This window comes from Entelurus aequoreus, linkage group LG13, assembly GCF_033978785.1.
Source record: "Entelurus aequoreus isolate RoL-2023_Sb linkage group LG13, RoL_Eaeq_v1.1, whole genome shotgun sequence".
Lineage (NCBI taxonomy): Eukaryota > Metazoa > Chordata > Actinopteri > Syngnathiformes > Syngnathidae > Entelurus > Entelurus aequoreus.
The window spans coordinates 8,008,286-8,024,038 of NC_084743.1; the positions used below are offsets into that span (position 1 = coordinate 8,008,286).

Consider the following 15,753-nt stretch of genomic DNA (forward strand, 5'->3'; position numbering starts at 1 on the left):
TGTGTGTGTGTGTGTGTGTGTGTGTGTGTGTGTGTGTGTGTGTGTGTGTGTGTGTGTGTGTGTGTGTGTGTGTGTGTGTGTAGGCCATCTCCAGACTGTGTGAAGACAAGTACAAGGACCTGAGCCGAGCATCCCTGAGACGCTCTCTCAGCGCCGACAACCTGCTGTGCATCCGACACTCCAACGCCATTCTGTCTTAGGCTGGCCACCTGTCCTAGCTGAGTCACATGACCACCTGTCCTAGCTGAGTCACTTGACCACCTGTCCTAGCTGAGTCACATGACCACCTGTCCTAGCTGAGTCACTTGACCACCTGTCCTAGCTGAGTCACTTGACCACCTGTCCTAGCTGAGTCACTTGACCACCTGTCCTAGCTGAGTCACATGACCACCTTTCCTAGCTGAGTCACTTGACCACCTGTCCTAGCTGAGTCACATGACCACCTGTCCTAGCTGAGTCACTTGACCACCTGTCCTAGCTGAGTCACATGACCACCTGTCCTAGCTGAGTCACATGACCACCTGTCCTAGCTGAGTCACATGACCACCTGTCCTAGCTGAGTCACTTGACCACCTGTCCTAGCTGAGTCACATGACCACCTGTCCTAGCTGAGTCACATGACCACCTTTCCTAGCTGAGTCACATGACCACCTTTCCTAGCTGAGTCACATGACCACCTGTCCTAGCTGAGTCACATGACCACCTGTCCTAGCTGAGTCACATGACCACCTTTCCTAGCTGAGTCACATGACCACCTTTCCTAGCTGAGTCACATGACCACCTGTCCTAGCTGAGTCACTTGACCACCTGTCCTAGCTGAGTCACATGACCACCTGTCCTAGCTGAGTCACATGACCACCTTTCCTAGCTGAGTCACATGACCACCTTTCCTAGCTGAGTCACATGACCACCTTTCCTAGCTGAGTCACATGACCACCTGTCCTAGCTGAGTCACATGACCACCTTTCCTAGCTGAGTCACATGACCACCTGTCCTAGCTGAGTCACATGACCACCTGTCCTAGCTGAGTCACATGACCACCTGTCCTAGCTGAGTCACATGACCACCTTTCCTAGCTGAGTCACATGACCACCTGTCCTAGCTGAGTCACATGACCACCTGTCCTAGCTGAGTCACATGACCACCTTTCCTAGCTGAGTCACATGACCACCTGTCCTAGCTGAGTCACATGACCACCTTTCCTAGCTGAGTCACATGACCATGTGACACCAGGCCCGTCTTGTCAAGTCCTGAATCAACACACAACTATGGTTTTTATATGCAACTCACCTGGTCACATGACCCAGGTTTTCTTTCATGGAAGTAAAGAATAATAGCACATAGTCATTGCAGACACAACACTTGTTATTGTGTTCCACCAGACTAGGTCCAAGAACACTCCTGACTGTAGTCCACATCATGGAGTACACTCTGAAGTAGTTACTGTGTTCCACCAGACTAGGTCCAAGAACACTCCTGACTCTAGTCCACATCATGGAGTACACTCTGAAGTTGTTACTGTGTTCCACCAGACTAGGTCCAAGAACACTCCTGACTGTAGTCCACATCATGGAGTACACTCTGAAGTAGTTACTGTGTTCCACCAGACTAGGTCCAAGAACACTCCTGACTCTAGTCCACATCATGGAGTACACTCTGAAGTTGTTACTGTGTTCCACCAGACTAGGTCCAAGAACACTCCTGACTGTAGTCCACATCATGGAGTACACTCTGAAGTAGTTACTGTGTTCCACCAGACTAGGTCCAAGAACACTCCTGACTCTAGTCCACATCATGGAGTACACTCTGAAGTTGTTACTGTGTTCCACCAGACTAGGTCCAAGAACACTCCTGACTCTAGTCCACATCATGGATTACACTCTGAAGTAGTTACTGTGTTCCACCAGACTAGGTCCAAGTACACTCCTGACTCTAGTCCACATCATGGAGTACACTCTGAAGTTGTTACTGTGTTCCACCAGACTAGGTCCAAGAACACTCCTGACTCTAGTCCACATCATGGATTACACTCTGAAGTAGTTACTGTGTTCCACCAGACTAGGTCCAAGTACACTCCTGACTCTAGTCCACATCATGGAGTACACTCTGAAGTTGTTACTGTGTTCCACCAGACTAGGTCCAAGAACACTCCTGACTGTAGTCCACATCATGGAGTACACTCTGAAGTAGTTACTGTGTTCCACCAGACTAGGTCCAAGAACACTCCTGACTCTAGTCCACATCATGGAGTACACTCTGAAGTTGTTACTGTGTTCCACCAGACTAGGTCCAAGAACACTCCTGACTGTAGTCCACATCATGGAGTACACTCTGAAGTAGTTACTGTGTTCCACCAGACTAGGTCCAAGAACACTCCTGACTCTAGTCCACATCATGGAGTACACTCTGAAGTTGTTACTGTGTTCCACCAGACTAGGTCCAAGAACACTCCTGACTCTAGTCCACATCATGGATTACACTCTGAAGTAGTTACTGTGTTCCACCAGACTAGGTCCAAGTACACTCCTGACTCTAGTCCACATCATGGAGTACACTCTGAAGTAGTTACTGTGTTCCACCAGACTAGGTCCAAGTACACTCCTGACTCTAGTCCACATCATGGAGTACACTCTGAAGTTGTTACTGTGTTCCACCAGACTAGGTCCAAGAACACTCCTGACTCTAGTCCACATCATGGATTACACTCTGAAGTAGTTACTGTGTTCCACCAGACTAGGTCCAAGTACACTCCTGACTCTAGTCCACATCATGGAGTACACTCTGAAGTTGTTACTGTGTTCCACCAGACTAGGTCCAAGAACACTCCTGACTCTAGTCCACATCATGGAGTACACTCTGAAGTTGTTACTGTGTTCCACCAGACTAGGTCCAAGAACACTCCTGACTGTAGTCCACATCATGGAGTACACTCTGAAGTAGTTACTGTGTTCCACCAGACTAGGTCCAAGAACACTCCTGACTCTAGTCCACATCATGGAGTACACTCTGAAGTTGTTACTGTGTTCCACCAGACTAGGTCCAAGAACACTCCTGACTGTAGTCCACATCATGGAGTACACTCTGAAGTAGTTACTGTGTTCCACCAGACTAGGTCCAAGAACACTCCTGACTCTAGTCCACATCATGGAGTACACTCTGAAGTTGTTACTGTGTTCCACCAGACTAGGTCCAAGAACACTCCTGACTCTAGTCCACATCATGGATTACACTCTGAAGTAGTTACTGTGTTCCACCAGACTAGGTCCAAGTACACTCCTGACTCTAGTCCACATCATGGAGTACACTCTGAAGTAGTTACTGTGTTCCACCAGACTAGGTCCAAGTACACTCCTGACTCTAGTCCACATCATGGAGTACACTCTGAAGTTGTTACTGTGTTCCACCAGACTAGGTCCAAGAACACTCCTGACTCTAGTCCACATCATGGATTACACTCTGAAGTAGTTACTGTGTTCCACCAGACTAGGTCCAAGAACAGTCCTGACTCTAGTCCACATCATGGAGTACACTCTGAAGTAGTTACTGTGTTCCACCAGACTAGGTCCAAGAACACTCCTGACTCTAGTCCACATCATGGATTACACTCTGAAGTAGTTACTGTGTTCCACCAGACTAGGTCCAAGAACACTCCTGACTCTAGTCCACATCATGGAGTACACTCTGAAGTTGTTACTGTGTTCCACCAGACTAGGTCCAAGAACACTCCTGACTCTAGTCCACATCATGGAGTACACTCTGAAGTAGTTACTGTGTTCCACCAGACTAGGTCCAAGAACACTCCTGACTCTAGTCCACATCATGGAGTACACTCTGAAGTTGTTACTGTGTTCCACCAGACTAGGTCCAAGAACACTCCTGACCCTAGTCCACATCATGGAGTACACTCTGAAGTAGTTACTGTGTTCCACCAGACTAGGTCCAAGAACACTCCTGACTCTAGTCCACATCATGGAGTACACTCTGAAGTAGTTACTGTGTTCCACCAGACTAGGTCCAACAACACTCCTGACTCTAGTCCACATCATGGAGTACACTCTGAAGTTGTTACTGTGTTCCACCAGACTAGGTCCAAGAACACTCCTGACTCTAGTCCACATCATGGAGTACACTCTGAAGTAGTTACTGTGTTCCACCAGACTAGGTCCAAGAACACTCCTGACTCTAGTCCACATCATGGAGTACACTCTGAAGTAGTTACTGTGTTCCACCAGACTAGGTCCAAGAACACTCCTGACTCTAGTCCACATCATGGAGTACACTCTGAAGTTGTTACTGTGTTCCACCAGACTAGGTCCAACAACACTCCTGACTCTAATCCACATCATGGAGTACACTCTGAAGTTGTTACTGTGTTCCACCAGACTAGGTCCAACAACACTCCTGACTCTAGTCCACATCATGGAGTACACTCTGAAGTTGTTACTGTGTTCCACCAGACTAGGTCCAAGAACACTCCTGACTCTAGTCCACATCATGGAGTACACTCTGAAGTTGTTACTGTGTCTACCAGACTAGGTCCAAGTACACTCCTGACTCTAGTCCGCATCATGGAGTACACTCTGAAGTTGTTACTGTGTTCCACCAGACTAGGTCCAAGTACACTCCTGACTCTAGTCCGCATCATACTGTGTTCCACCAGACTAGGTCCAACAACACTCCTGACTCTAGTCCACATCATGGAGTACACTCTGAAGTTGTTACTGTGTTCCACCAGACTAGGTCCAAGAACACTCCTGACTCTAGTCCACATCATGGAGTACACTCTGAAGTTGTTACTGTGTTCCACCAGACTAGGTCCAAGAACACTCCTGACTCTAGTCCACATCATGGAGTACACTCTGAAGTTGTTACTGTGTTCCACCAGACTAGGTCCAAGTACACTCCTGACTCTAGTCCACATCATGGAGTACACTCTGAAGTTGTTACTGTGTTCCACCAGACTAGGTCCAAGTACACTCCTGACTCTAGTCCACATCATGGAGTACACTCTGAAGTTGTTACTGTGTTCCACCAGACTAGGTCCAAGTACACTCCTGACTCTAGTCCACATCATGGAGTACACTCTGAAGTTGTTACTGTGTTCCACCAGACTAGGTCCAACAACACTCCTGACTCTAGTCCACATCATGGAGTACACTCTGAAGTTGTTACTGTGTTCCACCAGACTAGGTCCAAGAACACTCCTGACTCTAGTCCACATCATGGAGTACACTCTGAAGTTGTTACTGTGTTCCACCAGACTATGTCCAACAACACTCCTGACTCTAGTCCACATCATGGAGTACACTCTCAAGTTGTTACTGTGTTCCACCAGACTAGGTCCAAGAACACTCCTGACTCTAGTCCACATCATGGAGTACACTCTGAAGTTGTTACTGTGTTCCACCAGACTAGGTCCAAGAACACTCCTGACTCTAGTCCACATCATGGAGTACACTCTGAAGTTGTTACTGTGTTCCACCAGACTAGGTCCAAGAACACTCCTGACTCTAGTCCACATCATGGAGTACACTCTGAAGTTGTTACTGTGTCTACCAGACTAGGTCCAAGTACACTCCTGACTCTAGTCCACATCATGGAGTACACTCTGAAGTTGTTACTGTGTTCCACCAGACTAGGTCCAACAACACTCCTGACTCTAGTCCACATCATGGAGTACACTCTGAAGTTGTTACTGTGTTCCACCAGACTAGGTCCAACAACACTCCTGACTCTAGTCCACATCATGGAGTACACTCTGAAGTTGTTACTGTGTTCCACCAGACTAGGTCCAACAACACTCCTGACTCTAGTCCACATCATGGAGTACACTCTGAAGTTGTTACTGTGTTCCACCAGACTAGGTCCAACAACACTCCTGACTCTAGTCCACATCATGGAGTACACTCTGAAGTTGTTACTGTGTTCCACCAGACTAGGTCCAAGAACACTCCTGACTCTAGTCCACATCATGGAGTACACTCTGAAGTTGTTACTGTGTTCCACCAGACTAGGTCCAACAACACTCCTGACTCTAGTCCCCATCATGGAGTACACTCTGAAGTTGTTACTGTGTTCCACCAGACTAGGTCCAACAACACTCCTGACTCTAGTCCCCATCATGGAGTACACTCTGAAGTTGTTACTGTGTTCCACCAGACTAGGTCCAAGAACACTCCTGACTCTAGTCCCCATCATGGAGTACACTCTGAAGTTGTTACTGTGTTCCACCAGACTAGGTCCAAGTACACTCCTGACTCTAGTCCGCATCATGGAGTACACTCTGAAGTAGTTACTGTGTTCCACCAGACTAGGTCCAAGTACACTCCTGACTCTAGTCCACATCATGGAGTACACTCTGAAGTAGTTACTGTGTTCCACCAGACTAGGTCCAAGGACACTCCTGACTCTAGTCCGCATCATGGAGTAAACTCTGAAGTAGTTACTGTGTCTACCAGACTAGGTCCAAGTACACTCCTGACTCTAGTCCCCATCATGGAGTACACTCTGAAGTTGTTACTGTGTTCCACCAGACTAGGTCCAAGAACACTCCTGACTCTAGTCCACATCATGGAGTACACTCTGAAGTTGTTACTGTGTTCCACCAGACTAGGTCCAAGAACATTCCTGACTCTAGTCCACATCATGGACCAAGACTGATGTTAGTATTGAAAGAAGGACCTGGAGAGGACTAAGTCAGTATTGTAGCCCCTCCCCCACAGAACAAAGTACTTCCATGCAGGTCTTGCTTACTGTGTAGGCTACTAGCTTACTGTGTAGGCTACTAGTTTACTGTGTAGGCAACTAGCTTACTGTGTAGGCAACTAGCTTACTATGTAGGCTACTAGCTTACTATGTAGGCTACTAGTTTACTGTGTAGGCTACTAGTTTACTGTGTATGCTACTAGCTTACTGTGTAGGCTACTAGTTTACTGTGTAGGCTACTAGCTTACTGTGTAGGCTACTAGCTTACTGTGTAGGCTACTAGTTTACTGTGTAGGCTACTAGCTTACTGTGTAGGCTACTAGCTTACTGTGTAGGCTACTAGTTTACTGTGTAGGCTACTAGCTTACTGTGTAGGCTACTAGTTTACTGTGTAGGCTACTAGTTTACTGTGTAGGCTACTAGCTTACTGTGTAGGCTACTAGCTTACTGTGTAGGCTACTAGTTTACTGTGTAGGCTACTAGCCTACTGTGTAGGCTACTAGCTTACTGTGTAGGCTACTAGCCTACTGTGTAGGCTACTAGCTTACTGTGTAGGCTACTAGCTTACTGTGTAGGCTACTAGCTTACTGTGTAGGCTACTAGCTTACTGTGTAGGCTACTAGCTTACTGTGTAGGCTACTAGCTGTCAAATGTCTCATTTTTAAGTGGAAACCCATTTGCGAATGGACTATTTTAAATAAACACTAATCATGTAAAAGGCCTTTTATTTTGTCCTTTATGTGCAGCGCTTGTTGATGATGTCACAATCCCGCCTAAACGGCGTTCGAGGATTGATTGATTGATTGAGACTTGTATTAGTAGATTGCACAGTACAGTACATATTCCCTACAATTCACCACTAAATGGTAACACCCGAGTAAGTTTTTGTACTTGTTTAAGTCGGGGTCACTATCTCCAATCTCCGCACTAATCAAAGTAATGACGTACTTATTAGTGACTATGTTGTCTTTTAGCTTAGTAGCTGCTTGATTCACTTATTAGTGTCAGGGCGAGTGACTATGTTGTCTTTTAGCTTAGTAGCTGCTTGATTCACTTATTAGTGTCAGGGCGAGTGACTATGTTGTCTTTTAGCTTAGTAGCTGCTTGATTCACTTATTAGTGTCAGGGTGAGTGACTATGTTGTCTTTTAGCTTAGTAGCTGCTTGATTCACTTATTAGTGTCAGGGCGAGTGACTATGTTGTCTTTTAGCTTAGTAGCTGCTTGATTCACTTATTAGTGTCAGGGCGAGTGACTATGTTGTCTTTTAGCTTAGTAGCTGCTTGATTCACTTATTAGTGTCAGGGTGAGTGACTATGTTGTCTTTTAGCTTAGTAGCTGCTTGATTCACTTATTAGTGTCAGGGCGAGTGACTATGTTGTCTTTTAGCTTAGTAGCTGCTTGATTCACTTATTAGTGTCAGGGCGAGTGACTATGTTGTCTTTTAGCTTAGTAGCTGCTTGATTCACTTATTAGTGTCAGGGCGAGTGACTATGTTGTCTTTTAGCTTAGTAGCTGCTTGATTCACTTATTAGTGTCAGGGCGAGTGACTATGTTGTCTTTTAGCTTAGTAGCTGCTTGATTCACTTATTAGTGTCAGGGCGAGTGACTATGTTGTCTTTTAGCTTAGTAGCTGCTTGATTCACTTATTAGTGTCAGGGCGAGTGACTATGTTGTCTTTTAGCTTAGTAGCTGCTTGATTCACTTATTAGTGTCAGGGTGAGTGACTATGTTGTCTTTTAGCTTAGTAGCTGCTTGATTCACTTATTAGTGTCAGGGTGAGTGACTATGTTGTCTTTTAGCTTAGTAGCTGCTTGATTCACTTATTAGTGTCAGGGCGAGTGACTATGTTGTCTTTTAGCTTAGTAGCTGCTTGATTCACTTATTAGTGTCAGGGTGAGTGACTATGTTGTCTTTTAGCTTAGTAGCTGCTTGATTCACTTATTAGTGTCAGGGCGAGTGACTATGTTGTCTTTTAGCTTAGTAGCTGCTTGATTCACTTATTAGTGTCAGGGCGAGTGACTATGTTGTCTTTTAGCTTAGTAGCTGCTTGATTCACTTATTAGTGTCAGGGCGAGTGACTATGTTGTCTTTTAGCTTAGTAGCTGCTTGATTCACTTATTAGTGTCAGGGCGAGTGACTATGTTGTCTTTTAGCTTAGTAGCTGCTTGATTCACTTATTAGTGTCAGGGCGAGTGACTATGTTGTCTTTTAGCTTAGTAGCTGCTTGATTCACTTATTAGTGTCAGGGCGAGTGACTATGTTGTCTTTTAGCTTAGTAGCTGCTTGATTCACTTATTAGTGTCAGGGCGAGTGACTATGTTGTCTTTTAGCTTAGTAGCTGCTTGATTCACTTATTAGTGTCAGGGCGAGTGACTATGTTGTCTTTTAGCTTAGTAGCTGCTTGATTCACTTAGTGTCAGGGCGAGTGACTATGTTGTCTTTTAGCTTAGTAGCTGCTTGATTCACTTATTAGTGTCAGGGCGAGTGACTATGTTGTCTTTTAGCTTAGTAGCTGCTTGATTCACTTATTAGTGTCAGGGCGAGTGACTATGTTGTCTTTTAGCTTAGTAGCTGCTTGATTCACTTATTAGTGTCAGGGCGAGTGACTATGTTGTCTTTTAGCTTAGTAGCTGCTTGATTCACTTATTAGTGTCAGGGCGAGTGACTATGTTGTCTTTTAGCTTAGTAGCTGCTTGATTCACTTATTAGTGTCAGGGCGAGTGACTATGTTGTCTTTTAGCTTAGTAGCTGCTTGATTCACTTATTAGTGTCAGGGCGAGTGACTATGTTGTCTTTTAGCTTAGTAGCTGCTTGATTCACTTATTAGTGTCAGGGCGAGTGACTATGTTGTCTTTTAGCTTAGTAGCTGCTTGATTCACTTAGTGTCAGGGCGAGTGACTATGTTGTCTTTTAGCTTAGTAGCTGCTTGATTCACTTATTAGTGTCAGGGCGAGTGACTATGTTGTCTTTTAGCTTAGTAGCTGCTTGATTCACTTATTAGTGTCAGGGCGAGTGACTATGTTGTCTTTTAGCTTAGTAGCTGCTTGATTCACTTATTAGTGTCAGGGCGAGTGACTATGTTGTCTTTTAGCTTAGTAGCTGCTTGATTCACTTAGTGTCAGGGCGAGTGACTATGTTGTCTTTTAGCTTAGTAGCTGCTTGATTCACTTATTAGTGTCAGGGCGAGTGACTATGTTGTCTTTTAGCTTAGTAGCTGCTTGATTCACTTATTAGTGTCAGGGCGAGTGACTATGTTGTCTTTTAGCTTAGTAGCTGCTTGATTCACTTATTAGTGTCAGGGCGAGTGACTATGTTGTCTTTTAGCTTAGTAGCTGCTTGATTCACGCAACGCAATGCATCCTGGGATAGCTAGCATACAAAAGTCAAAATGGCGGCAAAAGAGGACCAGCGATCATTTCTATCTGCTTCTCTCTCCGTGTTTACTGTACTTGTAATACTATTTAATTGTACTTGTAATAGCAATCATGTATTTAAGTGTTTTGGTCCTGTGCTACCAAGTCTTCCCTCCAGGAACGCTAAAGAGTCACGAGCAGAGGTGAGTGTTGCCATGGAAACATAACATGACGCCATTGTTGTCATGGGGCAGTGCGTGCATTTAATGTTCCCACTAGAAGTTGCTCTATAAAACATGTTAGAAACCTTTCAAACATTGTTTGGCAAATGTGGGCTAGTTGACGCTTCAATGTGGGCTAGTTGACGCTTCAATGTGGGCTAGTTGACGCTTCAATGTGGGCTAGTTGACGCTTCAATGTGGGCTAGTTGACGCTCCAATGTGGGCTAGTTGACGCTTCAATGTGGGCTAGTTGACGCTTCAATGTGGGCTAGTTGACGCTTCAATGTGGGCTAGTTGACGCTTCAATGTGGACTAGTTGACGCTCCAATGTGGGCTAGTTGACGCTTCAATGTGGGCTAGTTGACGCTTCAATGTGGGCTAGTTGACGCTTCAATGTGGGCTAGTTGACGCTTCAATGTGGGCTAGTTGACGCTTCAATGTGGGCTAGTTGACGCTTCAATGTGGGCTAGTTGACGCTTCAATGTGGGCTAGTTGACGCTCCAATGTGGGCTAGTTGACGCTCCAATGTGGGCTAGTTGACGCTTCAATGTGGGCTAGTTGACGCTTCAATGTGGGCTAGTTGACGCTTCAATGTGGGCTAGTTGACGCTTCAATGTGGGCTAGTTGACGCTTCAATGTGGGCTAGTTGACGCTTCAATGTGGGCTAGTTGACGCTTCAATGTGGGCTAGTTGACGCTTCAATGTGGGCTAGTTGACGCTTCAATGTGGGCTAGTTGACGCTTCAATGTGGGCTAGTTGACGCTTCAATGTGGGCTAGTTGACCGCCAGCAGATAAAGAAGGTTTACAGACAAAGTCCAAAGTATGATCTGCCAGCAGGTGGTGTTGGAGGCCAACTGACTGCAGCTTTAAGGGCAGACATCTAAACTAGCCACAGGTGTCGCACGTTCGATTCCCGGCCGACATGATGTCTTTACAAGGCATGTAAAAGTAGGTCAATAAATATTGCGTCCATGTGTCATATATGAGAAGGAGCTTTATGGTACACGGTGCCGGTGTCGCCGTACAACGGGGGCGGAGTCGCCATCTTGTACCGCCAGCAGGGGCAGCAGCGCGCCAAGAATCTCCTCCACGTTTCCACAGTCTTCCCTGACCAGATCCAGACCCCGGAGGTGATGCCCACCACCAAGCACATGAAGTACTTGAGCATGAAGACGGCATAGTCGGGCCCGGCGCCCAGACGTTGGCGCTCCAAGGCGCAGGTGCAGGCCAGCGCCCGCTCCCACCCGGGTCTTTGGTGCTGCTCGTAGACCAGGCAGGCCACCACCACGCCGGCGGGCACGGTGTAGAGCACGGTGAAGAGGCCGATGCGGATCATCAGCCGCTCCAGCTTGTCCGTCTCGGTGCCACCTTGCTTGATGATGCTGCGGATCCGGAAGAGGGACACGAAGCCGGCCAACAGGAAGAGCGAGCCCGTGAAGAGGTAGACCGCCAGTGGCGCCAGCACGAACCCCCGCAGGTTTCCCAGGCTCTGGTTGCCCACGTAGCAGATTCCGGCCACCGGGTCGCCGTCCACGGCGCTGAGCGCCAGAACCATGACGGTCTTGATGCTGGGGACCACCCAGGCGGCCAGGTGGAAGTACTGGCAGTAGCCGGCGATGGCCTCGCTGCCCCACTTCATCCCGGCCGCCAGGAACCAGCTGAAGGACAGGACCACCCACCAGATGCAGCTGGCCATGCCGAAGAAGTAGACCAGCAGGAAGACCAGCGTGCAGAGGGCGGGGCCGCTGGTGTCATAAAGGACATGCTCGCCGCTGGGGGCGCAGGCCACGCGCTGGTGCCCCGCCACCAGGCGCAGCATGTAGCCCAGAGACACGAAGAGGTAGCAGGCGGCCAGGAAGATGATGGGCCGCTCTGGGTACTTGAAGCGCTGCGTGTCCATCAGGAAGGTGGCCACCGTGGTCAGCGTGGACACAAAGCACAAGACAGACCACAGGCCCACCCAGAAGGCCGTGAAGGTGCGTTCCTCCGCTGAGAAGTAGGCCTGGTGGCAGGGCTGGGCGCAGTTGGCCAGGGGCCCCGTGCGGACCCTCCCGTACAGCGGGTGGCTCTCCCTCCTGATGGGGACCAGAGGTTCTCGGCAGCTGCACTCCCGCTCCGCGACTCTGGCTCGCCCCCGGGTAGGCTTGGGGAAGGGCGGCGCCGCAGTGGTGGTCTCGCTGCTGTTCTGGTCCATGCACAGGGTCTCATCGCCCAGGCGGGGCAGTCGCTCACAGCTCATTCTCTCGGGCCACTCGAAGCCGTACTGGCTCATGAGCGGCGAGCAGCCCCGCTTGGCCCGCTCGCACACGGAGCGGCACGGGGGGAGGGGCTTGCGGTAGTCCGGCAGGCAGATGGGCGTGTACATGCTGCACAGGAAGAAGAGCAGGTCCGGAGAACAGCGGATGCGCACCAGAGGCCAGAACTGGTGCACCTCCAGGCCCACCTCCTCCTGGGTGTCGTGGTTGAACTGGTTGGGCATGTAGGTCAGGTTGTAGCCGATGCCCCGGCACATGGGCACCGTGATGGTCTCGCACACCCGCTCCTTGGACGCCGCCTGCATTCCGCCTGGACTCTGGACCAGCAGGACCAGGACCAGCAGCCTCACGCTGGACCCCATTCAGCTCAAGTCCTGTTTCTTCTTATTGATGATTAATCCCGCACGCAGCGCGCGTCAATCATTAGCTGGCACCAACTTCTTCTACAACGCGCACACACTTAATTCCAGTCTCACCTCCAAGTGCGCTCCGACCAGTGCGCGGACGCGCTTGGTGTTGCCTTCACGTCCAGAGTCCGTGCGCGGACGCGCTTGGTGTTGCCTTCACGTCCAGAGTCCGTGCGCGGACGCGGTTGGTGTTGCCTTCACGTCCAGAGTCCGTGCGCGGAAGCGCCTGGTGTTGCCTTCACGTCCAGAGTCCGTGCGCGGAAGCGCTTGGTGTTGCGTTCATGTCAAGAGTCCGTGCGCGGAAGCGCCTGGTGTTGCGTTCACGTTCAGAGTCCGTGTGCGGAAGCGCTTGGAGTTGCGTTCATGTCAAGAGTCCGTGCGCGGAAGCGCCTGGTGTTGCGTTCACGTACAGAGTCCGTGCGCGGAAGCGCCTGGTGTTGCGTTCACGTCCAGGGTCCGTGCGCGGAAGCGCCTGGTGTTGCGTTCACGTACAGAGTCCGTGCGCGGAAGCGCTTGGTGTTGCGTTCACGTACAGAGTCCGTGCGCGGAAGCGCTTGGTGTTGCGTTCACGTACAGAGTCCGTGCGCGGAAGCGCCTGGTGTTGCGTTCACGTACAGAGTCCGTGCGCGGAAGCGCTTGGTGTTGCGTTCACGTACAGAGTCCGTGCGCGGAAGCGCTTGGTGTTGCGTTCACGTACAGAGTCCGTGTGCGGAAGCGCCTGGTGTTGCGTTCACGTACAGAGTCCGTGCGCGGAAGCGCTTGGTGTTGCGTTCACGTACAGAGTCCGTGCGCGGAAGCGCCTGGTGTTGCGTTCACGTCCAGGGTCCGTGCGCGGAAGCGCTTGGTGTTGCGTTCACGTACAGAGTCCGTGCAGCATGGTCCTGTTCGCAGGTGACAAGAAGACAAGTGCGATCTCTCCGCAAGTGCGCGGGGATGAGCCTTGCGGTGCGTTCACGGGGCGTCGGACATGTGACCAACGCCGGCGGGACTCAGTAAAACGCAGCGTGGCACTTTGAAAGCAACACTTTTTTCACTCAAAGATCAAAAGTCGGTGCTCATGTCAAACGCCAGGCTTCGCTGACTTTACGGAATGTACCTGAACGCACCAGCTGCTTGTGTCGCGTGAGGGTCGCCATCACTACGCTGGGGATTACGAGCAGAACGTGAAGGCATCACTGGACTGCTTTGACAGAATAAGTCTATTTGCCATCACAACACATCTGGAGGAATATTAGCAGCAATCCAATAAAAGTCACATGACAGGTGAGGGGCGTCCGAAGTGGCCTTTTGACCCCGTGCGAGAAGTGGCGCGAGGGGGTACAAAGGTCGTAATGTGGGCGTGGCTCTTTGTGCGCTGGTTCACCTGCTCAGGTTACTTGGAAAAAGCACCTAACGTGACCACGTGACCAACAGTCGCTGACAATACTGTCACCTTTTTAATAAATGTCTCCTTATTTTTAATATAAAGAATCATTTATTTATTTAATAATTGTCTTCTTATTTTAATATAAAGAATCATTAATTTATTTAATAAATGTCAAATTTTTTATATAGAAAATCCTTTCTTTATTTAATAAATGTCTCCTTATTTTTGATGAAAATGATAAATAATTCCATCCATCCATTTTCTTCCGCTTATCCGAGGTGGGGTCGCGGGGGCAGCAGCCTAAGCAGAGAAGCCCAGACTTCCATCTCCCCAGCCACTTGGTCCAGCTCCTCCCGGGGGATCCCGAGGCGTTCCCAGGCCAGCCAGGAGACATAGTCTTCCCAACGTGTCCTGGGTCTTCCCTGTGGCCTCCTACCGGTCAGACGTGCCCTAAACACCTCCCCAGGGAGGCGTTCGGGTGGCATCCTGACCAGATGCCCCAACCACCTCATCTGGCTCCTCTCCATGTGGAGGAGCAGCGGCTTTACTTTGAGTTCCTCCCGGATGACAGAGCTTCTCACCCTATCTCTAAGGGAGAGACCCACCACCCGGCGGAGGAAACTCGTTTGGGCCGCTTGTACCGAGGATGTCGTTGTGGCTTGTGCAGCCCTTTGAGACTCTTGTGATTTAGGGCTATATAAATAAACATTGATTGATTGATTGATTGATTGTACCCGAGATCTTGTCCTTTCGGTCCTAACCCAAAGCTCATGACCATAGGTGAGGATGGGAACGTAGATCCACCGCTAAATTGAGAGCTTTGCCTTCCGGCTCAGCTCCTTCTTCACCACAATGGACTGATGCAGGGTCCACATTACTACAGACGCCACACCGATCCGCCTGTCCATCTCACCATCCACTCTTCCCTCACTCGTGAACAAGACTCCCAGGTACTTGAACTCCTCCACTTGGGGCAGAGTCTCCTCCCCAACCCGGAGATGGCATTCCACCCTTTTCCGGGCGAATAAATAATAAATAATTTATTTAGTAAATGTCTCCTTATTTTTAATATAAAGAATAATTAATTTATTTAATAAATGTCTCCTTATTTTTAATATAAAGAATAAATAATTTATTTAATAAATGTCTCCTTATTTTTACAATAAAGAATAATAATTCATTTAAAAAATGTCTCCCTATTTTTTTAAATAAATAATAATAATTTATTTAATAAATGTCTCCTTATTTTTAATATAAAGAATAATAATGTATTTAATAAATGTCTCCCTATTTTTAATATAAAGAGACAGTCTAAATTTTTTAAAAACATTTAAAAAATGTCTCCCTATTTTTTAATAACAATAATAATGTATTTAATAAATGTCTCCTTATTTTTAATATAAAGAATAATAATGTATTTCACTATGTAAAGCGCTTTGAGTCA

General features: G+C 48.2%; 3 protein-coding genes across 4 annotated transcripts in view; 2 read left to right on the forward strand and 1 right to left on the reverse strand.

Annotated features, from left to right (window-relative positions):
• Positions 1 to 415, forward strand: part of LOC133663740 (cyclin-Y-like protein 1) — a 29,102-nt gene extending 28,687 nt beyond the window's left edge. The window contains 1 exon segment of the mRNA XM_062068434.1: positions 84 to 415. Within this exon segment, the coding sequence (XP_061924418.1) occupies positions 84 to 200 (117 nt within the window). The 3' untranslated portion in view covers positions 201 to 415.
• Positions 416 to 4,886: 4,471 nt separating this feature from the next.
• LOC133663741 (uncharacterized) lies at positions 4,887 to 6,996 on the forward strand. Of its 2 annotated transcripts, none has more exons than XM_062068435.1 (2): positions 4,887 to 5,190; positions 5,565 to 6,996. In XM_062068435.1, exons 1-2 carry the CDS (start codon positions 4,923 to 4,925, stop codon positions 6,290 to 6,292), a joined length of 996 nt encoding a protein of 331 aa, XP_061924419.1. In that variant the 5' UTR covers positions 4,887 to 4,922; the 3' UTR covers positions 6,293 to 6,996. The 2 variants fall into 2 exon arrangements, with proteins under 2 accessions (XP_061924419.1, XP_061924420.1); XM_062068436.1 differs by lacking the exon at positions 4,887 to 5,190 and adding an exon at positions 5,274 to 5,340.
• A 3,909-nt stretch (positions 6,997 to 10,905) lies between these two features.
• On the reverse strand, positions 10,906 to 13,815 carry fzd5 (frizzled class receptor 5). The gene has a single exon (XM_062068437.1). It carries the CDS (start codon positions 12,896 to 12,898, stop codon positions 11,258 to 11,260), a length of 1,641 nt encoding a protein of 546 aa, XP_061924421.1. The 5' UTR covers positions 12,899 to 13,815; the 3' UTR covers positions 10,906 to 11,257.
• Between the last annotated feature and the right edge of the window lie 1,938 nt (positions 13,816 to 15,753).

Coding starts and splice junctions, on each gene's coding strand:
- fzd5 (XM_062068437.1), bottom strand. CDS start 12,898: ATGGGGTCCAGCGTGAGGCTGCTGGTCCTGGTCCTGCTGGTCCAGAGT.
- LOC133663741 (XM_062068435.1), top strand. CDS start 4,923: ATGGAGTACACTCTGAAGTTGTTACTGTGTTCCACCAGACTAGGTCCA. Junction 5,191..5,564: donor ACTGTGTTCCACCAGACTAG/GTCCAAGAACAC, acceptor CTACCAGACTAG/GTCCAAGTACACTCCTGACT.